The sequence below is a fragment of the Orbicella faveolata genome, unplaced genomic scaffold (assembly GCF_042242905.1).
Source record: "Orbicella faveolata isolate gen_17 unplaced genomic scaffold, um_ofav_v1 contig_12, whole genome shotgun sequence".
Lineage (NCBI taxonomy): Eukaryota > Metazoa > Cnidaria > Anthozoa > Scleractinia > Merulinidae > Orbicella > Orbicella faveolata.
Window position 1 is genome coordinate 31095157 of NW_028301539.1, and position 27344 is coordinate 31122500.

The 27344-nt window shown below is 37.7% G+C and overlaps 3 protein-coding genes and 2 long non-coding RNA genes across 5 annotated transcripts; 1 reads left to right on the top strand and 4 right to left on the bottom strand.

Annotated features, from left to right (window-relative positions):
* Positions 1-2978: 2978 nt before the first annotated feature.
* LOC149117532 (uncharacterized) lies at positions 2979-5838 on the bottom strand. Its single transcript, XM_089277788.1, has one exon. It carries the CDS (start codon positions 4978-4980, stop codon positions 3685-3687), a length of 1296 nt encoding a protein of 431 aa, XP_089133914.1. The 5' UTR covers positions 4981-5838; the 3' UTR covers positions 2979-3684.
* Positions 5839-6062: 224 nt separating this feature from the next.
* On the bottom strand, positions 6063-9914 carry LOC110040354 (uncharacterized). The gene is made up of 2 exons (XR_016203828.1): positions 9801-9914; positions 6063-7572 (listed from the first exon to the last, which is right to left on the bottom strand). It is a non-coding gene; the product is annotated as an uncharacterized LOC110040354 (long non-coding RNA).
* A 2890-nt stretch (positions 9915-12804) lies between these two features.
* LOC149117533 (uncharacterized) lies at positions 12805-13509 on the top strand. The gene is made up of 3 exons (XR_016203797.1): positions 12805-13012; positions 13101-13197; positions 13306-13509. It is a non-coding gene; the product is annotated as an uncharacterized LOC149117533 (long non-coding RNA).
* Positions 13510-14476: 967 nt separating this feature from the next.
* LOC149117534 (uncharacterized) lies at positions 14477-25240 on the bottom strand. Its single transcript, XM_089278167.1, has 3 exons — positions 25148-25240; positions 21917-22727; positions 14477-16035 (listed from the first exon to the last, which is right to left on the bottom strand). Exons 2-3 carry the CDS (start codon positions 22650-22652, stop codon positions 15047-15049), a joined length of 1725 nt encoding a protein of 574 aa, XP_089134293.1. The 5' UTR covers positions 22653-22727; positions 25148-25240; the 3' UTR covers positions 14477-15046.
* On the bottom strand, positions 18947-20164 carry LOC149117535 (uncharacterized). Its single transcript, XM_089278057.1, has one exon. The coding sequence runs from the start codon at positions 19838-19840 to the stop codon at positions 19409-19411; it is 432 nt and encodes a 143-aa protein (XP_089134183.1). The 5' UTR covers positions 19841-20164; the 3' UTR covers positions 18947-19408.
* Positions 25241-27344: the final 2104 nt, after the last annotated feature.

Sequence of the window (27344 nt, forward strand, 5' to 3'; positions counted from 1 at the left end):
TCCCTGTCCATTTGTAAATCGTATTTTGAAACGATTTTCCTCTAATTACTCCTGAATTTACGTTTAAATTAAGAAATCTGAACACTTCTAGCTATATTTCAACATAGCAACACCCATAGCAACCATTGTTTACAGTCTAAAAGTACTCACAAAATGGATTCAATTCAGTACATTTTAATGATACTTTACACAAACGCTTTAAAGATGTGTAGTTATGAGAATTTTGCATCATGGTCCTGAACATTGTTTCTTCTACCATCTTATACGCTCCTTATACTTGGTTAACATTTCTATGACTGGTGTGTATTCGGGTGTTCAATGAAACATTTATGTAAAACCTTTAAATATACCCCTCCCCCTGCTCCTAACCTCCCCCCGCCCCCTAGTTCACAGGGCTAATTTGGGTTCTCGGAGACCGAAGTAAAACTTTAAAGCCTTATTTCTCAAAAAGACCAAATAGACGGATCATCAATATCTCGCACACGATATCTCCACTGGGTTTTAACCGAATGTTGTCAAATATTCAACACTGATGAAGGACATAATTATCTAGGTCTTAAACCTCCAAAATTTGCAATTTATGAAATTTTTCCCTGTTATTTAGTTAATATAGTTAATATTAGTTAATATTAATATACTTTTTCAACATTTCAAGAGAAAAACCCCCTCAAAACACAGTTTTCTGAGGTTTGTCTCCAGGACAACTTGCTTATGGACAGGATGAACTTAATTCCATACTTCTCGAACCATTCATTATTACGTTATCGTGTTTATAATGAACACCACTTTTAACACTAAGGAGCTAGTTATTCATTAACTATCGTGGCACGTGACCTGGAAAAGCTCATTTTTGAAGTCAGAGTGCAAAGTCCTTTAACATGATACCAAAACTGTTCCACAGAGTTGTTTTGCAAAAAAAAAAAAAAAAAAAATTTTTAGGTATAAGACCACCTTAAGCGGTCACTATCCATAATGTTTGTTTTCGTTTTTGTTTCTAAAATGTTTGTTTTTGTTTTGCTTTTGTTTTTCATTGTCATCTTTCTTTTTTCTGTTCAAAAAAGAAATAAAAACGAAAAAAAATCAAAAAACAAAAACAAAAACGAAAACAAAAATGCAAAATGCAGTGAGTGTAGACCATCATGCTTTGCTGGCAGTATCATGACATGACCGTGTGTGGTCTTTTGCCCGTCAAGCGTAGTCACCAGTCCGTTACTATGAACTCTAAGGCCATTTTATTACACGGCGTCTACTTGTCTTGGGAGAAGAATGTAGCAAGTACAAAGGTCACAAAGATTTCGAGTAAAGTCAAGGATATTTCTCCATCAATTTCCTTAACTTGTTAAAAGGTGTTATAAGGCCGTTGTATAAATAAAAGCATATCATTTTCAGAGCTCTCAAACCTCGCGCAAGGGAATGTAATGCCCGCCCATTTGTGTTGAAAGTTTGCCTACGGTCCTGAACGTCTACTGGCTTCAAAAGCAGCGAAAAAATTATTTTCAGATTCTACGATGATCGTTTCGAAGTTTGCGTGTTCTGTGTTTTACTGGGATTTCGTGTTTGATAGAAACTTGACAGATGCTAACATATTGGGCTGCAGTGTAGAGTAACTAGAACGATCAATGTCACTTTTCACAGCAGGTTGACTTAACACACTCTTGCCACTTTCATGATTGGCATGTTATACGTTTGGTTCTGTACGACTTATTCCGCTTATTAATGCCTCAGATGCTGTGCACCCTCAAGTATTTGTATATCGAGCTTATACACAACTAACGGGTCTATCTTGTTCTTTAGCAAGTTTTGGCCATTCATAATCAGCAAATTGCATCAGTCGTACATTTTAAGTGTGTTCATGAGAAAACCAGGCAGAACAAGGCGTGAGGTGATACAGCTCAAATCACCGATTTTGCTCAAACTAGGTTCAAATGTTGGGTTTGGTGAGTGAATGATTGAGGCAAACAAGTAGGTCAAAATATTTGATTCCCTTTGAATTACAGGGATCCCCTGCAAAAATGGTCAATTGACACTAATTTATGCATAATTAATTGGCCATCTTTGGTTTAGTATTTCTACAACAAGAAAAGCCATGTGAAAGTGAAATCCACTGGATCATGCTCAACAATGATCAGTCTAAAGGCATAGGTATTCATTTGAACTGGGCAATTTGATTTCTCTCCGTGGCTTCATCTTGAGTAAGTTGCATATTTCATAGTGTAGTGAATAACCTTTAATCGATGGTAAATATCTGTAATGGGCAAAACCAAATACACATTATTCTAACATGGATAGTGAGAGCAATCAATAAAGTTCTCAAAACAGCCATAAAATGTTTGAGGACTTCAATAGTTTTTCTGTGCTGGCGTTGATTTTTGGCCATTTCGCTTAATTTCATGACCATCCACTACAACAAAACAAAACTGTTTTCCTCTTAACTTAATAATTTGGACCTTGGATCACGTGAAGCTCACGCATAGCAGCAGCGCCGACCAATCCAAATCGAGCGTGTCAATCTGGGATTCGACGTTTCCGTTCATGTCGCGTTGGATGCCATTTTCCGGCCGCATTCCACCTCATGCGAGTAGCGAGTGTTGTTCGTCTGTTCGTCCTTGACCTCAAGCGTCGAGCGAGAGTCGTATCTCTTCGTCCTTTTCTTCAAGCGTGGAGTGTTGTTCGTCCTTGACCTGACAAGCGTGTAGTCTGAGATTGTTGTTCGTCGTTGATCTCATTGAAAAGTGTTCCCACAAACGAAACATTTAGCTTTGTACATTATATTGTGGAATAACCTGAAATTTCTTCATATATTGGTCGTTTCGTTTCAGTTTACAGTGACATTTTAAATCATGCACATCAACAAAGTGCCTTATTTGTTTGATTTCATTCCTATTCATTCAAATGACATCTCTAAGTTTTGCATGTTATGATTTTAAATAAATCATTGTTGCGTTACATCAATCATTTTGACTCAGTCAATACGTATATTTTATAACCTAAGGTGATTTTATTTCCACCGTGAAACAACAACAATTACAGCATATTACTAAATCTAAGCAAAACAAAACAATGGAACTAGTGTCTCGTGGAATGATCTAGTGTTGGTAACTGTGTCACAGGTTTAGTAAAATCACTCTATTATCAGTGTCAAAAGAGAGGAAGAAAGGCGGTGGGCCATGGGGGGTGTCCTCATGGACAAAAATTTCGACCCCGCGAAACAAAGCCTTTCTCCTTATGGGCCCCCAAATCTTTCATTACCCAAATAGCCAAAAATGCATCGTCCTCGCCCGCACTTCCTAACCTTTGTTTATTACTAGTTAAATTAATAATCCCTGTACCTTAATTGTTAGGGCATAGATCTGAAATTTTGCAGAAATTTTGTATCATTGACTTAATTAACAAGATCAATTTTATTCTTGGATAAGATTATTTATAGCAAAACAATTAATTGAAATGTCTCCACGCATAGTTGGTAAAAATCAATAAAATAATATTTCTTTCTCCAAGTGGCTTTATGAAAAGTTGCAAGCAGCTTTATTCCCGACAATTTGAGTATTATAATTTGAGAAGGCTTAATCAAAATCCTTCACGGACTGAATAACAACCATTTTGTCGCGAGGTCAAAATAAACACCAAATACGACTAGTAGAAAATTAAGAGCAACATTTAGACCTTTAGTTCGTTCATGTTGCTTCAAATCTTATGACTGGCTAAAACACTTTTTACAATGTTTGCAAGGCTAAACTCTGCGTGAGTTTGTTCATGTTTCTTGCAATTTGAAAAGTCGCTGAAGTACATGTTACAATGCTTACATATATAAGGCTTCAATCCTGTATGAATTTGTTCATGTCGCTTCATGTTAAATAAGTCACCAAAGCACTTTTTACAATGCTTGCATGTATACGGCTTCTCTCCTGTGTGAGTTCGTTCATGTTTCTTGCAACTTGCATACTGGCTAAAGCACGTTTTACAATGCTTGCACGCATATGGCTTCTCTCCTGTGTGAGTTCGTTCATGTTGCCTGCAGTTTGATAAGTCGGTAAAGTGCATATTACAATACTTGCATGTATAAGGCTTAACTCCTGTGTGAGTTCGTTCATGTCGCTTCCAACTTGATGAGTAGTTAAAGCACTTTCTACAATGCTTGCATGTATAGGGTTTCTCTCCTGCGTGAGCTTGTTCATGTTTCTTACAATCGGATGATTGGCTAAAGCATTTTTTACAATGCTTGCATGTATAAGGCTTAACTCCTGTATGAATTCGTTCATGTCGCTTCCAACTTGATAAGTACTCAAAGCATTTTTTACAACGCTCGCATGTGTAAGGCTTAACACCTGTGTGAGTTTGTTCATGTTTCTTGGAATCTGATGAGCGACCAAAACACATATCACAATACTTGCATGAATAAGGTTTAACTCCTGTGTGAGTTTGTTCATGTTGCTTGCAATTTGATAAGCCGCTAAAACACTTATTACAATGCTTGCATGTATATGGCTTCACTCCTGTATGAGTTCGTTCATGTCGCTTCCAACTTGATGAGCAGCTAAAGCACTTACTACAATGCCTGCACGTATACGGCTTCTCTCCTGTATGAATTCGTTCATGTTTCTTGGAATCTGATGAGCGGCCAAAACACACATCACAATACTTGCATGTATAAGGCTTAACTCCTGTGTGAATTTGTTCATGTTGCCTGCAATTTGATAAGTCACTAAAACGGTTATTACAATGCTTGCATACATAAGGCTTCACTCCTGTGTGAGTTCGTTCATGTTTGTTGAAGTTTGAAAAGTGGCTAAAGCACTTTTTGCAATACTTGCATGTATACGGCACCATCCCTATGCGAGTTTGTTCACAATCTTTGTAAGGTGATAACTGGTTAAAGAACTGGCCACAATACTTGCATTCGTCTGCAAAAATAAAATAAAATTTTAGGTCAGAGCCTAGATACATGGGTCTTAATATTAGAGGTTTGAGAAGTAGTTGCATCGTAACACACCTAAAACCCCAGTCATGTATACGATATTACAAGCGGTTTCGAACGTAAAGTGCGAAGTCATCAAGCTTCAGCTAAACAGCAGCAATAAGGCTAATACCTGAAACGCTGCGTAATAATAAATAGGTGAACGACATACGTCATGTTCATGAAAAATAATTAAATATTGGAAGTATCTGTATTGTGCGAATTGATCCCGATTTGAAGAAACTAGGCGTGCACGATGGTCCCAATTACTTTTTCGGTAAGTTGAGCTAAGACACTCCAATATGGCGTACATGACGATTTTAACACGGTCAAGTAATTTCGCTTCGAAATGGCGGAGATTCTAAACAAATTTCAAACGATTTCAAAGATCCTGATTATGGAGGTTTTGGAGTGAAACAGCTCAGAAGGTATCTTAAATAATTGAGAAAGTGGTTTTCTGAATCATCTCGAATTTAAAGACTCTCTGTCGACCGGCCTAGGCATCTCTTTTCGCCGAAAACAGCTTTTAGACATTATTACATTTACACCACGTAACGTTCGAAATTTCGCCGACAGGGGTGATCTAGAAGACAACCCGTAAGTGAAATCCTTATTTATTGTTTTTAGTCTATATCGGGATGTTCCATAGCGGGGGTCCGTAGAGGGTGTCCGTAGGAGTAGTCCGCTGACCAGTCTGGAATCTACTTTATTCGGATAGCTATTTGCATTGAGTAGTCTTATGGGGCGTAGACCTCACGTCACTGGGTGACTTTGCAAGAATCCAAGCCGGTAAATGTACATGATAGGAGATAAGCGATACATTCGGTAGAACTAGTTAGATTTCCATACCGTAAAATCCCACGTTAAAGATCCCCGGTTATAACCCCCCCCCCCCCGGATATAAGCCTTCCTATTTGCTAACAAAGATATTATTCTGGATATGTCCCCCCCCCCCCCCCCCATCTAATGTATAAGAGTTTACATCTATGTGCGTTCCTTTTGCGTCCTTCACAAACATCAAAATTTTTTAATCCAAAGTTCTGGGCTAATAGAGTAATAGGGTAACAGCTCTAAATGTAAAGGTATGTTGGCTTTAATTCGTTTCTCAGATACGTTTTATCTCGCCGTTCTGAAACATTTTTTTTATTCCGCTTATATGTCCCCCTCCTGGATATAAGCCCCCAGTTTATAAGCCCACCAAAAACCCCCTATGAAGTTATATAAGCCCAGAGCTTTAACGTGGGACTTTACGATATCATAAACGAGAAAGTACATCTTAAACTTGCCCCGTTGTCCGCCGGCAGTTTTTTTATTTACATATATTCATGGAGACCTTTGATTCAGACCTTCTTGCAACCCGAAGGACAATATCATTGCTTCTAAGCCATTATTGCTCACTTAACCATCTGTCGAGTCTTCTTGATAATTATTCCTTAACATTTGGATCTCTAAAAAGGTGTGTTTTGGCTCTAAGTACCGAATTTTACCATAGAGAGCCACGACACACCACGCCATGTTTCTTTTGGATACTGCTATAAAAAAATAACTTTCTACTACCACCCTAGAATATGCAAATGACCAAACACAATAAGCACAAAAAATATCTGGGGAGTAGGAAAGAAGCAATTAGTTAGTCTTTTCAAAGGACCACTTGCTTCACCTACCCGGCAAGAAGGTTCATATGCTCTCTCACCCACCCCGACTGAAGTTAAAAAATTCCTCTTATGGTGTGTTAGTATGTTGTCATATTGCCATACATATATTATAATTTTATCTATTTGACTGATATTTAACTTTTTTTAAATTTTTTGTCATGCATTTTATACATGAGCCTCTGGCTTGGATGCCAAGGGAACCTCTTCCCATGCATGACATTAGTAAATTGATTGATTTGATTGATTGATTGATTGATTGATTGATCAATTGATTGATTGATGTATACTGACAAAATATTTACATCTGAGGGCCACGTTTTCGATCAGGAACTAGCATTTCACTTACTTGAAGTTACTTTCCCAATATAATTATAATTATAATAATAATAATAATAATAATAATAATAATAATAAATAATGGTAATAGGACTGAGTGGAGTCCAATTTGGTCTGTAATCATACAAGTGATTAACAAAATCGGATGACTGTGAAGCGGAAGTCTGATTTGTTAATCACGAGTATGATTACAGACCGCATTGGACGATGCGCAGCCCTGTTACCAATTAACCAAAACTATGACAAAAATTCGAGAAACGAACAAACCATCGATCGAGTGCTGAACGATTAAACGTCGTTATGAATGCTGAAAAACACAGCAGTTTACTCAGCAAAGTGCACCGCAACAGCGCGCACAAAATGACGCGTACTGTCCAGTTACAAGCATGACGCGTACAGTCCAATTAATGCTCAAATCGGGCTGCTGATAGCCAATCACGTTCGAGAATACTGTTATAGTTTTGATTATAATAATAATAATAATAATAATAATAATAATGACTTTATTTCAGCATTTCTACAAAAGATAAAATGGCTCTTCATCCGAGAGTAAAACTAACATCCTTACTAATACCTTAAGAAGCAAAACTACTAACCCTAATAGTCCTCTGTCCTATGCACTTCACACTAAAAAAAAAAAAAAAAAAAAATACAACACTGGTGCACTAAAAATACCAGCAAGTGAAATGTTTAACAAACAATAGAGTTATGAACCCACAAAGTCTACTTGTTCTCGCACATTCTTCTTAGTAAGGTAAGGATAGTAAGGTTAAAAAAGAGAAAACTCAATTTCAGTTAATAGTTTTTACAATTAAAAAAAAAAAAACAAGTTTTCAAATAACAAAATGAACCTAGTAAATAACCAGGCTGGCTGAGCCCACTGAACCTCAGTGGTTTGAGCATCTGAAAAAACTGGTTATTTACAAATATGTGACTGCTTAAACCAAGGCAACCTGAACGTTTTCAGCCAATTACAGCACAATTTGAAACAAAAGAGTCCCAGTTTGTTTGTGCTCTCACCAATCATGTATGTTCAAGCAGTGCAATTGTTAGCTGTTGGAACAGACAGCTTTGATTTGCTTCTTGAGGGTAGTGCCTACTTTTGTTACTGTACACACAACCCTAAGACTTTGAATATCGTGGCAAAATAATTTGAATGAACCCGCCCACACACATGATCCGGTGCAGAGGAAACAACTCTTTACAGTCCTGTGGCATAGTGTGGACATTTCATCTCTAAAGTAAGCAGCAAAAATGAATTTTAACCCAATGGCAAATATTACTCTTAGTTGCCAACAACAGAACAACTCCAAATTAATTAACTCAGCAACAATAATGATTTCTGATCTCCTGATAAAGTAATTCAAAACCAAATTGAATGCATGTATGACAAGCATCCATTCAAAGTGTCTGCACTGAATTCAAATTATTTTCATCTCTTGATTGTTGCCCTATCAGAAGTCAACAAAATTTGAATGTAATTTGCAGCGAATCAAAATAATATTATCTGTTCCAACAGCTAACATTCACCCTACTCAAAAATGTTTGGTGAGATCACAAAGAAATGCAAATCCTTATGGTTCAAAATCATGAAGTGAATGGTTGAAAACTCTCAGCCACAGTTGAATTTGTTGCATTGCAAGTTTATTTTTGACTTGTATTCATCTCTTAGTATCATTGTCAACCTAATTATATGTGATATTGAATAGGAAAACAACTCAGAGTCTTGTTATTAAATCAAAACCATAAACCAGGGATGAGTAATAATTTAGCCCATTTCCTATCGGATATTGCTATATGCCTAAGTTACATGAACATCTGGTATTTTCAAAACAAATACTCTGATGATGATCTCAATGATTGAAAAGTTTCAGTGTACATAGTTTTAAATGAGGATAAATGGAATTCAGGACAAGTTAACCATGAAACAAGATTGCTAGCCAGCAGTCTTTCTTAGAGTGGGTACGGGGTGGCCGGGGGATTTGTGCAAGGGCAACTGAATTTTATAGCTCAGCTTTGGATGTCAAGTCATTCCATGTGTTTTTCGCTGCTGGACAGATCTCAGTAAGCTTTTCTCCCAGCCCACCCATCCTCCTTTGGTTTCATGGTAAGTATGTGGTAAGTATCCCGTGTTTCCACTGTTTTATCAGTGTGACAGTGCCTGGTGGTTGCCGCTCACAGCATTGTCATGGATACTCTATGTGTTGGGTATAGTTGCTCTCGGGCTCCACCATCCTTTCAGGCACCATTCCCCAAGCTCATCAATTGTTGATGAGTTTAACAGCTTTTTTCCTAAATTATTAATGCATTCTCACTTAGCAAAATGTGCAAAAGGTCTGGTAAGGTTTTGGTGGTAAAATTAATGCTATCAAAGTAAGTAAATCATAGTTGTTTCGCTGAATCTTCACACTACTTTTAAAACTCGACCAAATTATTTAAGCTTAAATAGTTAACGCCACCCTCACATAACCCAAATGTAACACCTCAGTGTAAACAAATGGATGTGTTTGGGATGTACCTGTGAATTTACTGAGGGAAATTAACTTTCAAGTGACCGAAAACATTTGATTAATGTATTCAATAATCCTTGCCAAGAACGATCGTTCCTCGCTGATTTTTCATAACTGCTAGTTTTGGTCCTGTGAATCACGACGGAACAAAGCAATGATAGAATACAGGAACAATTGACTGTATAAAGAGCTACCGGAACTGCACCATTCTTTTTCATGCTTACTGCATATAAAATCACAGACAACCACACTATTTTTCTCTCCGTTCTGTGAGATGAAAAGAGGTCACCCGCTATTATTTTGATTAGCTTGACATGTAAAAAGCATCCTTATCGACTCTCTTACCCTTATAAACGAGCGACAAACCAGCGACGACGAGTCGACCACAAATCACATGCAATCCGCCATTATAGAAATTACAACAGATAAGCAGCGGGGTGGGCGGGAGACACGCTGCAACGCCTGGCACTTTTTGTGCGTATCATGGGGTCAAATGTATTATTTATACCTCTCAGTTAGTACGAGCGCAGCGATTGGCCAATTTGGTGGGCCTAACTCTCCTGTACGGTCCGCTAAATTTGAAAGTTGGTTTTGCTTCCAAACTGTTTCGTGATTTCTCGCCAAGTGTTCTTAACTTTTGTAGCAAGAAAAAGTTTAAAACTTTCTTTTAACTACTAAAGGAATTCAAATTTTTTATTGGATGAGATCGGGACCGCGTGCATATTTGTAATGACTAGATCTTCGCTTCTCGACGCCCATGCATAATAAACAGCTTTACACTTAAACTATTCCCTCTTGGCAATAAACCCGAATAAAATTCTTTTCAGGTGCGAGCTTTCTGACAAGTTTCTCTTTTCTCACAGTATAATGGCTCCTGTTAATAATTAAAAATTTAGTAGCTGACGTGTATAAATTACTGTACAATGCCACGAGTTGCAAATATGGCAATTACAATCAGTCGTCAGCGACACAGTTATTTTTCACAAGTGAATCTACGAAATATCATATCTAGCTTTGAACTGCGCATGCCGAGAAAGAGATGACGACATGATTCATCATCGCAGTAATACACACAACCAGCAGTTGTGAAATTAAAGCCTGGAAAAAATTCAGGCCGTATTCGAACCCACAGTTATTATTTGTAGATGATTTTTAAAGGACGAGAGAGTTTCGGATTGTCTTCTGGCGTCAGGAAACTTGCCCGCAATGTATGAAAAAAGAATGATGTAGATATGCAAACTTAAGGTTACTTCCCACCTTCCCGGATGCCCTTCGGGAAAAAAATCGCACGCGCGCCAGTTTCAATAAAACCCCAACAAACTATATATCATAAGAAAGCTTAATAAATGTACTTTACGAAAAAAAATACAATTTCAGCAATGTTTTCTTTTAGGAATTGTCAGGAGGCGGTAAGGCGTGAAACGACCGAGGCTTCTTCTATTGAATTTATCGGGTATCGGATTCACAAGCATCAATCAACAAAAGCGTGTCGGGCTTTTTCGGCTGTTCCGAAAACGCGGAGTGCGGAGTGCGGAGTCTAAAAAAAATTTAAAAAAAAAATTTAAAAGTGAATTTAAAAAAAAACTAAATATGTAAATAAACTAGAAATAGAAATTTAAGAAATAAAAATAATAATTATTAGAAAATTCACACCGCTTGAGATGGACTGTTGATATAGCGTATATTTCATTCAGTCCAAATTCATCTCACGATTTTCATAGTTCGCAGTTCACTTTTAGGAAAAAAAGTAAAGAACAGTCCAGTTTTGACCATGTCTAGAAAATGTGAGAATTTACACCTTCGGTTTCCTTAGCTTGGAAAGCCGCGTTGCCTCGAGACAAACTCAAGCTTTGCTTTCCAAAAATAAACTGCCCGTGTGAATTAACCCTTGAACCATTCAACAACTTGTCAACTGCGCGTCCTAAAGTTCTCGTAATTGATCGATGAAATTCAAACTAAAACCTTGAAAATTTTTTCAGCACGGAAAAATAGTAAGATAAAAAATTGTGGATTGACAAATAAAGAAACAAATAAATACACAGGTAAAGTTGCAATTTGAGAAAACAAATTCTAAAGTATTTTCCCAAAAAAGCTATTTAACTGGCAGCGACGCTTGTCTCGCCAATTCCACGTGCAACCTGCGGCCATGTTTTTTTCTTTTCTTTTTTCTGTTGGAATTTAATATCATTTCCGGTCGAAAATTACTGATTTCAATTTGGAAATAAAGTAAGGTTGGTACACACTACATGAAGGCTGTTAACGCAAAACAAAGAAAAAAATTCCTAAAAGAATTCTAAAACAGCAACCCGGGGTCGTGTAAAGAGGGCCTAACTGAACGCCTGGAAGAGGCTTAACTTATTCCTAGTTCCCCCGGTTTCGATTATTTTCAGACCCAAATCATTTTCACGGCGTGAAAAGCATCTTTTAGGAATTATTTTCTTTGTTTTGCGTTAAAAGCCTTCATGTAGTGTGTACTAACCTTACTTCACTTCCAAATTGTAATCAGTAATTCTCGACCGGAGAAGATATTAAATTAGAAAAAAATACATGACACACGGGCATTTTATTTTTGGAAAGCAGAGCTTGAGTTTGTTTCGAGGCAACACGGCTTTCCAAGGAAACCGAAGGTGTTATTTCTCACATATTCTAGACATGGTCAAAACTGGACTGTTCTCTGCTTCTTTTTTCCTAAAAGTGAACTGCTAACTATGAAAATCGTGAGATGAATATACCATTTGGACTGAATGAAATATACGCGATATGAACAGTCCACCTCGAGCGGAGTGAATTTTCTTAAATTTCTGTTTCTAGTTTATTTATGTATTTCATTATTCTTTTAATTCACTTTTAATTTTTTTATTTCTATTTTCTTTAATTTCTTTTTTTTAAATTATTTTTTAATTTTTTTTTTTTTAGACTCCGCACTCCGCGTTTTCGGAACAGCCGGCTTTTTCGATATTCTGATTGGTTGTCTAGATATCCACTTCTAAAGTTGGAGTAGCTAAAAATATGCGAGACGTGTTGCGTAAATGGACGCCAGGGGGAAAATGTGTTAAATATCAAAATTTCCCGACACAGTTTGGTTTGTTATTATCTCTGGAATGTTCTGGCGAAATTTCATGAAAATCCGTCAAATCTGCATACCCTATAAATTCGCTCAAAGTAGATGTATTCCTCCAAAAACCAAATGCGAGATTTTAGCTTGTTAAGGTTCGTAAAAACTCGCGCCACAACCGGAGATTATCACGCCCAGTAAAACCGCAAACCAATGGAACAACAGGACCTCCTAGTGTCTACGACTATGGATCAAGATTTCCGGGAAAAGCATCGCATTGCAACAAGGTTTTTTTTTTTTTTTTTTTTTTTTATCTCGCTCAGTGGAGTTCAATTCAGGACGGCGACGTAAAAATATATGGGCAAAGACGCCAAAGGCAAAGGCAAAGGCAAAACCCGCGCCGAAAATGTTAAAGGCGGAAAATGTACCGTTGAAAAACAGGACGTTAAGAATCGACGGACAGCTTAAGAAATACTCTTATTGCCGAAATGAGTTCCCTTGGGTAGGTTTCATTTTCTTCATCACTTCCGCCAGATTCCGACGAAGAATCTTGTTCGCAGCCTGCACTGACGTTGACTTTGATTTTTAAGCTACTTGCTCCAACTTCGAGCGCTCCGGATCTTCAGCAGATGCCGAGATTGTCCAAGGTGTTTGGCCAAACCAAGAGCCTTTGTCGCTTTCGGCAAGGTTTGTTTTTCCTTCCTTGACGATAGGGAGCCTTTTCTTTCTTCTTTGGGCCGGTTTTTTTCGTTTTCTTTACTCAAGGACTTTTTCCTGCTTTTGATTTTTCCATAGGAGTCAGCGTAAAGAGCTTCTGCGGGGGAATTTTTGTCAAGTGCGTGATGTAAATAAAAATATGCAAATGAAATGAAATGAAATACGAGCGATGAGCGTTTGCCGCCAAAATTTCCCCAGGGTTCTCGCCCGTTGACAAGATTGTGACACCTTCCTAGTTTATTAACTTTATTTGAAAATACGCTTTTTCTAAATAACTCGGCCGCTTTTTGAGATTTTTAATGTTTTTCTTTTGGAAACACTAAATAAAATGACGAACTTAAATTTTGTCAAAAAAAGAAAAAACGATTTTTTTGGTCTCTGAAGGTGGGAAGTAACCTTTAAGTTAGGTAATACAAGGTTTAACGGTTACCTCCAAGATTACAATTGTTAGCACGAAGTGTGGACATGCCACTTATGTAGTTAGTTGCTTTGCGGTGTATTAAACGATTTATAAACAAGTATGGGTGCTTACTCAAAGCGCCGATGTTCCAAAGATTTCATAGATGCCATAGCGAGTCTCTTTGGAGATATTGAGGAGAGTTCTGAGAGCATAGGCATTGGTGAGTATGAGTTCAGAGCGTTAAAGTAGAATGTTAGTTCTACACATCGTTATGTTGCCTGAGATTGAACACTAGGACCCCTTCTTCCTCCTGAGTTTCTTCCAGCAGGGTTTATTATTTTATAAATCTTTCTAAAAAGCCACCTGCAAACTGGACACCTGAATTGTCAGTCATGACCAATGATAGCCAGACTGACAAGACATCTTGTTATACACGTCGAGGATACCAGGGTGGGACAACATCATCATGTCAATTGAATAATTTGCAACAACTATTCCATTTGCCCTTGAGATGTGGGGGCGGGGATGATTAAAACAAAAGCATTAGAACAGAGGCTTAGTGCCTTAGTGCATCCTTAAAGATACTTTGACAACTAAACCTTGAGGCGTTTTCTTCATGAACACCCAAAGTGAGAGCCCTCAGAAACCTTCATTCATGCCCATAAGCGAGACGACGAGTTTTCATATTGGGAATACCCCCGAGCTTAGCGCCAAGTTTGTTATGATCTTCTGGTATCCTACGTGGATTCATGAAATATTTATTTGAAAATAAATGTGTGCAACAGAAGCAAAACATATTTTTTAAAAGATTCCAGAGCCACATCCATGTATCCAAGAAACACGTTCGACTAATTTAAAAACTTTCTTTACTAGAATTCGCCCATGAAATAAAAGTGATATCATAACCTGAATAGCGTGTCCATACATGTTCTGCAATTAAATAAATAATTCCTGTCACTGACTTCTGAACAATAATTTTGTTCTTGGATTAGATTATTTATAACCAAGTAATTAATTGAAATGCCTCCAGGCAAAGTTGGTTAAGAATCAAAAAATTAATATTTCCTTTTCCAAGTGGCGCTATGAAAAGTTGCAAGCAGCTTTATTCCTGGCAATTTGAGTATTATAATTTGAGAAGACTTAATTAAAACAAACTAAATAAATAAAAACTAAAAACGACTAGAGGAAAATTAATGGCAACATTTAGACCGTTGAGTTGGTTCATTCATGTCCCTTGCAATCTTATGAGTGGCTTAAACGCTCTTTACCAATGGTTACAAGGCTAAACTCATCCTGACTTCCTGACTTCGTTCATGTCGCTTCCAACTTGATGAGCCGCTGAAGTACTTTTTGCAAAGTTTGCATGTATACGAGAGCAACTTTTAGACCTTTGGTTCATTCTTGTTGCTCAGTTGTAACCTAATGACTGGCTAGAAAACTTTTTACAATGCTTGCAAGGCTAAACTCTTCGTGAGTTCGTTCATGTTTTTTGCAATGCGATGACTGCCTAAAGCACTTTCTACAATGCTTGCATGTATACGGCTTCTCTCCTGTGTGAATTCGTTCATGTCGCTTGCAATCTGTTGACTGGGTAAAACACTTTTTACAATACCTGCAAGTAAATGGCTTCTCTCCTGTGTGAGTTCGTTCATGTTTCTTGCAACTTGCATACTGGCTAAAGCATTTTTTACAATGCTTGCAAGCATACGGCTTCTCTCCGGTGTGAGTTCGTTCATGTTGCTTGCAGTTTGACGAGTTGCTAAAGGACATATTACAATATTTACATGTATACAGCTTCTCTCCTGTGTGTAGTAGTTCATGTCGCTGGCAATGCATATACTGCCTAAAACGCTTGTTACAATGCTTGCAAACATACGGCTTCTCTCCGGTGTGAGTTCGTTCATGTTGCTTGCAGTTTGATGAGTTGTTAAAGGGCATGTTACAATGCTTACATGTATATGGCTTCTCTCCAGTATGAGTTCTTTCATGTCTCTTGCAACTTGCATACTGGCTAAAGCATTTTTTACAATACTTGCAAGCATACGGCTTCTCTCCGGTGTGAGTTCGTTCATGTTGCTTACAGTTTGTTGAGTTGTTAAAGGGCATATTACAATGCTTGCATGTATACGGCTTCTCTCCAGTGTGTAGTAGTTCATGTCGCTGGCAATGCATATATTGCCTAAAGCACTTGTTACAATGCTTGCAAGCATACGGCTTCTCTCCGGTGTGAGTTCGTTCATGTTGCTTGCAGTTTGATGAGTTGATAAAGGCCATATCACAATGCTTACATATATATGGCTTCTCTCCAGTATGAATTCGTTCATGTTTCTTGCAACTTGGATACTGGCTAAAGCACTTATCACAATACTTGCAGACATATGGCCTCCCTCCTGTGTGAGTTCGTTCATGTTTGCTGAGGTCTGTCAAGTTTGTAAAGCACTTTTTGCAATACTTGCATGTATGTAACACCATCCCTGTGTGCAGTTTGTTGACACTCTTTGAAAACTGAAAACTGGTTAAAGAACTGGCTACAATGCTTGCATTTGTCTGCAAAAACAAAATTAATTGTTTTGTTATAACCTAGAGACATGGGTCTTAATACTAGAGGATTGAGATGCAGCTGCAACATAAACCACTTCAAACCCAAATCATAAATAAGATATTAAAAGATCAATTTGTTAAAGTACATGCGCATTTTTGGCAAACAACAGACCTGCAAATTCTGCAAATTACCTCTAAGGCTACTTGTTCTCACACAGTCTTCTTACCCTAGTGTAGTGATGTTAAAAGAGAGGAAATTCAATTTCAATAAATTGTTTTCAAACAACCAGATGAATCACTAAACAACCAAGCTGGCCATGAGCCCACTGTATCTCAGTGGTTTGGATATAACAATAACAATAACAATAATAATAATAATAATCATAATAATAATCATAATCATAATCATAATCATAATCATAATAATAATCATAATAATAATAATTGCTATTATTATTATTATTTTTTAATTATTATTATTATTATTATTACTATTATTTTATTTACGTGTCAACGAGATTTAACATTGATGCTAACTGGTGACACCTAAACCGAGTAACAATTATCAGGACTACGAACAAATGAAATTTTTAAACACTACAATTATTTACAAGCTAAAAGCCTATCTATCAAAATAAAGCTACAAAAGTGAATAAAGCTACAAATAAAGTTAACTAAGAAAGAAGACAGTAGTCAAGTTGAAAACATATGACATTTTGCATCCACTGCTCACATCAATTGAAATGTTTAAATCCCTTTTCTTAATGTAATTCTAAAATTCTTTAAACTGAATGATTTAATATGATTGGGAAGTCTGACCCATAGTTTTGGACCCAAATACAAAACTGAATGTTTTCCATAAGTCACTGTCTTGAATCGTGGGATCACAAAGTCTGCATTTCTTAAGTTAAGTTGTCTTTTAAAAAGATTTATTACATACATGTAGTGTGGGCATAAGTTGTTCTTACCTTTAAACATCAAAATTGCTAAATGTATATCCTGGAGTCTTCGATTTAACAATGTTGGCAATCCAGCAGCAGTCAACAGTTTTTCATAACAGCTGTGTTGTGGTAGATAGCTTTAAGTGCCTTTTCTTGGATCTTTCTTGAAAATTGAAGGAACTTCCTCCATTGTCGTTATCTTACTGATAAAGGTCTTTAACTGAAGGGAAAGAAAAACTTACAATTTCCATGAGCCATTAAGTTGTTTACTCTGATGTCTAGAATTAAGCAATGCGAATTTGGTTGTGCTAGCTGTTTGTTTATTTATTTTTCTGGTAAAACTACAGAAATGTGGAAACTTTACTGGGAAGTTTTAACATTTAATGAGAGAAAGGAGGATAAAACGACAAAGTAAGTGGTCAAATTCAACATCAGGAAAAAAGAAACTGTTGCAGAAATTGGGGGAATGAGAGTATCTCTCTGGGCAAGTGAAAATTACACCAGGGGAGTACATTTTGAGAATCACTCACCCAAATGCCAAGTGCTGTCAAAATCAAGTTTCCAACTCTGTATACATTAGTGAAATTGACTAGGAAAATAACTCGGAGTTTTGTTATTAGATCTCAAAACAATAAACTGGCTATAAGAAATAACTTAGCCCAATCCATATGGAAATTGCTATTAACCTGATTTATAAGAACACCCATGAGTTTCTTGCGGGTTTCAGGGGTCCGAGTTTTCGTGATGCCCGTGTTTTGCAGAACAAACACTCAGACGATGATCTCAATGATTGAAAAGCTTTAGTGTACATAGTTTTGACAGCTTTTTACCTAAAATTATTGACGTCGTTTTGCTTGCCAAAATGTCGTCAAGGTCTTATAATTAAAGTAATTTTAGTGATAAATATGATCAAAGTAAAATAACCATAGCTTATTCACTACAAAGTCACTTCGCTGAATGTTCCACAACAACAAAATTAATCTTCTCTCCACATATTAGTGCTACAGCTCGTTAGCCAGGGTAAATACGTAATATATTTGTGGATATAACTGTGAATTTACTGCTAGATAAGTTCTGTAAATCACGACGGAAAAAGGAGATGACAGAATACAAGAACCTTTGGTCCACTTCAGAGCTGCGCCATTCTTAGCTTTATCATCATCACAGACAATCAAACTATTTCTTCCACTCCGTGAGATAAAAAGAGGCGTCCCAGTATCATTTAGATTAGGTTGGCATGTAAAAAGCATTCTTTTCGACTCTCTTACCTTTAGAAAACAGCGACAACGAGTCGACTACAAATCACGTGCAAGCCGCCATTACAGAGATGACACTTGAAATCAGTCTCACAACCATGTGGAACTAGCAGGGGTGGGAGGCGGGAGGGGGTAGGGAGTCGAAGGTAGGGGTAGAACTCCATGGAACGCCTGGCACTTTTTGTGGGCATGACCGGAATGGACCAGACTGCACTGGACTGGACTTGCAAAACGCTGACTTGTAAACGAGGACGTGTAAAACGAGGACGTGTTAAACGCTGACTTGTAAAACACTGACTAGAATAATTCTCTATATTTGAACAGAAGCATATCACTTAGTTGATATGCTTCTGATTTGCATGATCATCTCTCATCCAAAGAACTTAAAATACTAATCTTACTTAAAATACTAATCTTGTATACTTCCCAGCCACCAAGTAACATTCCATCTGTTCCATCCAAAGAAATCTTGCATTATATTAAACATTTTGGCGGCATCAAATTTTCACATTCTCAACTTAATGTAGACAGCCAAAAGAAATTTTCTAAGGGAAGGTACGTTTTTAACTGGGGCTGGGGGGGAGGGGTGGCCGGAGGGGAGGTTCATTAGTAAATTTTTTTTAAAATTGGGGAGGGTCAAACCTGTTTTATTCGCAACCGGGGGAGGGTCAGTTTTTTTTGGCGAGGAAAAAAATTACTCCATGTTGCTTAGTTGACTCTTATTTGTTAACAAACACGCGAAGTGTATAGAAACCTAAATTTTGTATATACAAGCAAAGCTACCAGTCAAGATTAATTTAAATTATTTACAAGTGTCGAAATATTACATCAAAAAATTATCTTGTACCAACAAACATAGTTGTCTCTCTTGACCCGTGCCCGCTTTCGCCCATATTTTGAGGGCGGTAATGTTTCCGCGCAGGGTTCTGGCCTAAAATCAGTCTCCGTTGACGATTCGTTATTTTAGCTACTCGGGCTTGAACCAACAACTCGATCTACTACATCACTTTGCGAGTCAGTTTCAACCTCGGAAAGTGATGAGGTCACTTGTTGCTGTTTCTTAGCGGGGACTGCCGAGGTTGTTGACACTCCATTGAATCGTACAGCAAGCTGCCTATGTGCGCTTTGATCATTGCTACCTTTTCAACTTTCTTCCCTTTAAAGGTGATCTTGTGATGGGAAAAGTACAAGCATAGCTCGTCCACCCATAAGGACGACAGTTTATCGGAGTTGTACAATCCAACCCAGTCAATGTCATTGTACTCCCGGTTCAGCTGTTCCATTCGCTCCCCTTCAGTCTCCTCTTTCTTCTTTTCCTTGCGCATTTTTATCTGGGCGAGGTGCTCAACATACTCTGCCACAAATTTTTCGGGGACAATGTATTTATCCGAAAACTTTGTAATACCCCTCACTGTCCCCACTGTGACTAGTTCACTTTCCTCAAACAATCGTTTAATCTGAGCAAGTTGCTCCATCTGACCTCGTGAAATCCTCGCATTCACCACAACCGTATTTTCCTCTTTCTATTCCTCGCACATCCTTGCCCATTTTCAAGTTTTCACCGTGCAATCCCACACCACGCAATTAACTGCTTTGTACGCAGACACGGTTACGCGAGTAACACTTCCGGTTAGTTATTTTCACTTCCAGTCATTTTGGTCTTGGAGGAGGTGGGGGGAGGGTCAGATGTTCTTGTGTAGGTATTTGTGAAGGGTCATGCATTAATCCATTCTGGGAAGTGGGAGGGCCACGACTTTTTTCCCAAAAAATTTCTAAAATACCCCGACCCACCTCCCCCCCCCCCCCCCCACCCAATAAAAAACGTACCTTCCCTAACAACATTTCAGGATAACGACAGTCAGGATTTTTGCCGATTGTGCGTTGTCACGCGTTTTGCATGTGCAATGACATTGGCCAATCCGCAAACATCTTGATTTGAGTTTCATCTGAGGTCAGTACTTACCATCATGTGCATTTAGTGGACGATCGGTCAGCCAGCTCTTGCTTAACTTTTTGCTACATGCTACACCGTGCTGACGAGACCCAACCAGGTCGAAACAGCTGTCCACGGTTGCAATTCTTGGCTTTCAGTTTGGACTCTACCGTGTTGTTGTCTCGTTAAGCTTTCCACGTAGTAATCAGCCTTGCTTCACTGTTGTGACCCTATTTATGACTAAAACTCGCCGAAATCGATACGCTATTTATGACTAAAACGGCTGAAAAATCCTGCGCTTCGGGGCCGCGCATACCTATATAGCCCATACGGCGGAGTTCCCCCACACGCCGGGCCCATTACCTCTGTGTCAATTCTGTCAATTTCAATTCTGTCATTCCCGCCCGTCTCGCCGGGTATGGGACAAGCATTTGACATTTTCTTTTCATAAGGTAGCAAATGCTCCATATTAAAAGCTAAAGCTCAACACTTGACGTTCTTCAATTTTGCCGTGTACTGACATACATGACCGCTAACGTGAAAAAGCATCTTCTGCTAATTGGTATTCAAATCTTGTAATAGCTTCATTATGAGTGCTATCCATGTTTAATCAACTTTGGATCACCAGGACCAAACTCGAGATCGAGCCCAAAACACAAATAACACCGTTTCTGTTATTATCATTTCTTCCAGTGCATCCTAAGAGATAATTTGACAACTAAACTTTGTGGCGTTTTTTCATGAACACCCAAAGTGAGAGCAGAAACCTTCATTCATGCCCATGGGGGAGACGACGAGTTTTCATATGAGAGTACCCCCGAGCTTAGCGCCAAGTTTGTTATGATCTTCCGGTATCCTACGTGGAATGATGAAATATTTATTTTAAAATAAATGTGTGCAACAGAAGCAAAACATATTTTTTAAAAGATCCCGGATCCACATCCTTGTTTCCAAGAAACACGTTGGACTAATTCGAAAACTTTCTTTACTAGAATTTGCCCTGAATAGCGTTCCCATACATGTTTTGTAATTAAATAAATCCTGTACTTTCAATGTTAGAGCGATGTATCAAAACTTTTTCAGAGTTTCTCTATATCACTGACGGCTATTGACTTTAGAACAATAACTTTGTTCTTGGATTAGATTATTTATAGCCAGGTAATTAATTAAAATGCCTCCACGCAAAGTTGGTTAAGAATCAAAAAATTATTTCTTTTTCCAAGTGGCTCTATGAAAAGTTGCAAGCAGCTTTATTCCTGGCAATTTGAGTATTATAATTTGAGTATTATAATTTGAGAAGGCTTAACTTGATGAAAACAACCATTTTGCCGAGAGATCAAAATAAAAACTAAAAACGACTAGTATAGAAAATTAAGGGCAACTTTTAGACCTTTGAGTTGGTTCATGTTCCTTGCAATCTTATGAGTGGCTACATGGCTACAAGTTCATGTCGCTTCCAACTTGATGAGCCGCTAAAGCACTTTTTACAATGTTTGCATGTACGCGAGAGCAACTTATAGACCTTTGGTTCATTCATGTTGCTCAGTTGTAAACTAATGACTGGCTAAAAAACTTTTTACAATGCTTGCAAGGCTAAACTCTTCGTGATTTCGTTCATGTTGTTTGCAATGCGATGACTGGCTAAAGCACTTTCTGCAATGCTTGCATGTATACGGCTTCTCTCCTGTGTGAATTCGTTCATGTCGCTTGCAATCTGTTGACTTTCTAAAACACTTTTTACAATACTTGCATGTATACGGCTTCTCCCCTGTGTGAATTTGTTCATGTTGCTTGCAATGTATATACTGCCTAAAGCACTTGTTACAATGCTTGCAAGCATACGGCTTCTCTCCGGTGTGAGTTCGTTCGTGTTGCTTGCAGTTTGATGAGTTGCTAAAGGGCATATTACAATGCTTACATGTATACGGCTTCACTCCTGTATGAATTCGTTCATGTCGCTTGCAAGTTGATAAGTCGCTGAAGTGCATATTGCAGTGCTTACATATATATGGCTTAACTCCTGTGTGTGTTCGTTCATGTGTCTTGCAACTTGAATACTGGGTAAAGCGCTTTTTGCAATGTTCGCATGTATATGGCGTCTCTCCAGTATGAGTTCGTTCATGTCTCTTGCAACTTGGATACTGGCTAAAGCACTTATCACAATACTTGCACGTATATGGCTTCACTCCCGTGTGAATTCGTTCATGTAGCTTCAAACTTGGTGACCGGCTAAAGCACTTATTACAATGCTTGCATACATATGGCTTCACTCCTGTGTGAGTTCGTTCATGTCTTTTGAAGTCTGTTAAGTTTCTAAAGCACTTTTTGCAATACTTGCATGTATATGACACCATTCCTGTGTGCAGTTTGTTCACACTCTTTGTAAGCTGAAAACTGGTTAAAGAACTGGCCACAATGCTTGCATTTGTCTGCAAAAATAAAATCAATAGTTTTGTTACAACCTAGAGACATGGGTCTTAATACTAGAGGATTGAGATGCAGCTGCAACATAACACACTTAAAACCCAAGTCATGAATAAGATATTAAAAGATCAATTTGTTAAAATACACACGAATTTTTGGCAAACAACAGACCTGCGAACCAAGCAAATTACCACTAAGGCTACTTCTTCTCACACAGTCTTTTTACTCTTAAGCTAGTATAGTGACGTCAAAAGAGAGGAAATCCAATTTCAATAAATAGTTTTTTTACGTAGTATTGTGTGGCAGTATAACAAAATAACTTGTCCCATATTTGGCCACAAATTTCCAGTTAAAATATTTTTCATTTTAGCAGAAATGCCCGGTCAGAGTGTCTGACCAGGCTAAGCTTTTACATGTCAAAACCTCAAATTTACCGGACAATTGTCCGATGACCGACTGTTATTTGCAGGCTTGAGTAACAATTCTCAGGACTATGTGCAAATCAAATTTTTAAACACTATAATTATCTACAAGCTAAAAGCCTATCTATCAAAGTAAAACTACAAAAAGTGAATAAAGCTGCAAATAAAGTTAACTAAGAATGAAGAAAGTAGTCAAGTTGAAGACATATGACATTTTCCATCCACTGCTCACATCAATTAAAATGTTCAAATCCCTTTTCCTAATGTAATTTCTAAAATTCTTTAAACTGAATGATTTAATATGATTGGGAAGTCTGGCCCATAGTTTTGGACCCAAATATGAAACTGAATGTTTTCCATAAGTCGCTGTCTTGAATCGTGGGATCACAAAGTCTGCATGTCTCAAATAAGAGTTACTTTGTTGTCTTTTCAAAAGATTGATTATATACTGTGGGAATAAGTTGTTCTTAACTTTAAACATTAATATTGCTACATGTATATCCTGGAGTCTTCGATTTAACAATGTTGGCAATCCAGCAGCAGTCAACAGTTTTTCATAACTTAAAGCTGTGTTGTGGTAGATAGCTCTAAGTGCCTTTTCTTGAATCTTTCTTGAAAATTAAAGGAATTGCCTCCATTGTCGTTATCTTACTGATAAAGGTCGTTAACTGAAGGAAAAGAAAAACGTACGTTTTCCACAAGCCAGTAAGTTGTTTTCTCCAATATCTAGAATTGAGCAATGCGAATTCGGTTGTGCTAGCTGTTTGTTTATTTATTTTTCTGGTAAAACTACAGAAATGTGGAAGCTTAACTGGGAAGTTTTAAAATTTAATGAGAGAAAGGAGGATAAATGACAAAGTAAGTGGTCAAATTCAACATCAGGAAAAAAGAAACTGTTGCAGAAATTGGGGGAATGAGAGTATCTCTCTGGGCAAGTGAAAATTACACCAGGGGAGTACATTTTGAGAATCACTCGCCCAAATGCCAAGTGCTGTCAAAATTAAGTTTCTAACACTGTATGCATTAGTGAAATTGACTGGGAAAATGACTCAGAGTTTTGTTATTAGATCTCAAAACAATAAACTGGCTATAAGAAATAACTTAGCCCAATCCATATGGGAATTGCTATTAACCTAGTTAATAAGAACACCCAGTTTTTTGCGGATGTCATGAAAACTCAGACCTCAGACCTCAGACCTTAGACCCCCAAAACTTAGACCCCTTGAAATAAAGTTTTCAGGGTCTGAGTTTTTGGGGTCTGAGGTTTTAGTTTTACTGTTCAATTGACGCGATAGTGATAAACTGGAGAAAATAGATATTTCGCTCTTTTCTGGCTGTTGCCTATGAACACTGCGTGACCATAAAACATTTTAGTTGATAAGAATTGAGAAGAGTTTCAATTTTATTTTAATTTCGAGGGGTCTGAGTTTTGAGATTCTGAGGTTGGAGGTCTGAGTATTTGGAGTCTGAGTTTTCGTGAAACCCATTTTTTTGCAGAACAAACACTCAGATGATGATCTCAATGATTGAAAAGTTTTAGTGTACAAGTTTTCACAGCTTTATACCTAAAATTACTGATATATTTTTGCTTGGCGAAAATGTCTTCAAGGTCTTATAAGGTACGTTTTACTGATAAATATGATCAAAGTAAAATAACCATAGCTTATTCACTACAAAGTCACTTCGCTGAATGTTCCAAAACAACAAAATAAATTTTCTCTCCACATATTAGTGCTACAACTCGTTAGCCTGGGTAAATACTGAATATATTTGTGGTTATAACTGTGAATTTACTGCTAGATAAGTTCTGTAAATCACGATGGAAAAAGGAGATGACAGAATACAAGAATCTTTGGTCCACTTCAGAGCTGCGCCATTCTTTATCATATAAAATTGATACAGACAATCAAAGTATTTTCTTCCACTCCGTGAAATAAAAGACACGTCCCAGTATCATTTAGATTAGATTGGCATGTAAAAAGCATTCTTATCGACTCTCTTACCTTTATGAACCAGCGACAACGAGTCGACTACAAATCACGTGCAAGCCGCCATTACAGAGAGGACACTGAACTCAGTCTCACATGAGGTAGAGGTAGGACACCATACAACGCCTGGCACTTTTTGTGGGCATGACTGGAGTGGACCAGACTGGACTGGACTGGACTGCAGCTGGACTGGACCGGACTTGTAAACGAGGACTTGTAAACGAGGACTTGTCGAACGTTGACTATAATAATAGAATGGTTGTCTTTATTTGAATGATCATCTCTCATCCAAGAACTTAAAATACTAATCAACTGTATACTTCTCAGCCACCAAGTAACATTACGTCCATTCCATCCAAAGAAATCTTGCATCATATTAAACAAATGACAATTAATTTGGCGGCATCAAATCTTCAAATTCTCAACTTAATGTAGTCAGCCAAAATAAATTTTCTAACATTTCTGTTTCCCATACTTTTTTTCCGTTGCTTGCTTTTCATCACGGAAGGTGTCACGTGAGGAGCTGTCACCTCAAGGGAGGAGGGGCGAAGGTTACCTACAATTCTGTAAAAATTTGGAATTTTCGTTTTTACTGGAATTTGAATCTTTAGGTATTGAAGTTTTACTTTGAGAGGCATTTCTCCCTGTACATTCAAAGCTCGTTTTCTCAAAACGAGTTAGTTTTGCCTTTGAGAAATGATCTCTCAAGAAGGATTTAAGCTTTTGGCCTCACATTTTCAGGATTATTAGATCTCAATGGGGTAATTGATATGAATGAGGGATCTTAGGATAAAAGTGATCAAAATAAATGTTTTGTAAAGAAAAAAAAAGTTTCACAATTTAGATTGCGCAACTTTAAATGGTTGTCAGAGCTCAGCATTTTCAAAGTTCACAAAATCCCTCATTCATTTAACTGCTGGACATTTGTTTACTTTAGAATTAATACAAGTAAAAGGACATTTTTTGCTTTAGATTGTACATAAAAATCTTTTCTCAAGTGCACAGGAGTCATGCACAGCATTGAAATACACATTTTTGTAATTTGCAAGCCAATAGCTTTTCAGTGATGCATAGTTTGTTAAGGTTTGATGAAATTAAGGTTGTGACGAAAAGCAAGTGACAGAACACGAGCAAATGATTTTCGAAAAGCTTGCTGTTATGGTCTAGTGTCTGTTTAGATTTTTCTGTTTCTCTCCGTCCAGTGTAGTCCACGAAATACAGTATGCCCTTTTCGTGGAGATGAATGATCATTAACATGCAGTCAAAAAGTAAAAGGGAAATACCACACTTTTGTTCTCCCGTGAGTGAAATGGCAACATTTCGTCATCAGTCCGACATTTTAATGTTTTATGGTGTAACACTGAGGAGCAGATGCTCCATAGTAACACAAAAGATGGTCACAAATGGAAGGTGTAAGAAATATCACGCATTGACTGAATGTATAACAGATGTTTGAGGAACAATTCAGGTAGGAAAGAGGCAACTTATTATCAGAGTTTTGTAAATGGCACAAGCTTAGTATTTTGAGAGCTTGGTATGTCTTGTTCAGTATCATGAAGAGCATTAAAGTAAATGTTAGTCCTACCCAGTGCTATACTGTCTGAACTTTGCAGTTTCAACTAGATTACATTATGACCCAAACTCTCTCTCAATTTTCTTCCAATGGGGTTTATTTAACAAATAAAGAAGCCTGAGCTGTGTATTACACTGTGATAAAACACGACGGGCATTTGAGAACACGAGGGAAATGCAGGAAACACATCTCGAGTGTCGGGAGTGTTTTATTACTGTGTAATATACGGCTTAGATTTCTTCATTTGCTTTATGATATAGAGCCGAGGTAATGTGGCGAAAAACAATAAAACACGCTTTCTCTATGTTTTACACTCTGATAGACTAAAACATGGGTTTTTGACCAATCAGAACTCGCGCAGGGACCTATCTATATTATAACATTTTATAAATCTTTCTCAAAAGCTACCTGCAAACTGGACAAATTGCAGTCATGATCAATGATAGCCAGGCTGACCAGACAGATTTTCTAGCGCCATAGAGGCATGTTATACATGTTGAGGACACCAGGGTGCGAGATCGTCAGGAGTACAAGAATTGCTTGATGTCCACATCATCCAGTCAATAGGCCAGTTTCGAGTTCGCCATAACCGCTGATTAAAAGCACTGAGAACGCATTTGCACACGGTTAGCCTCGACC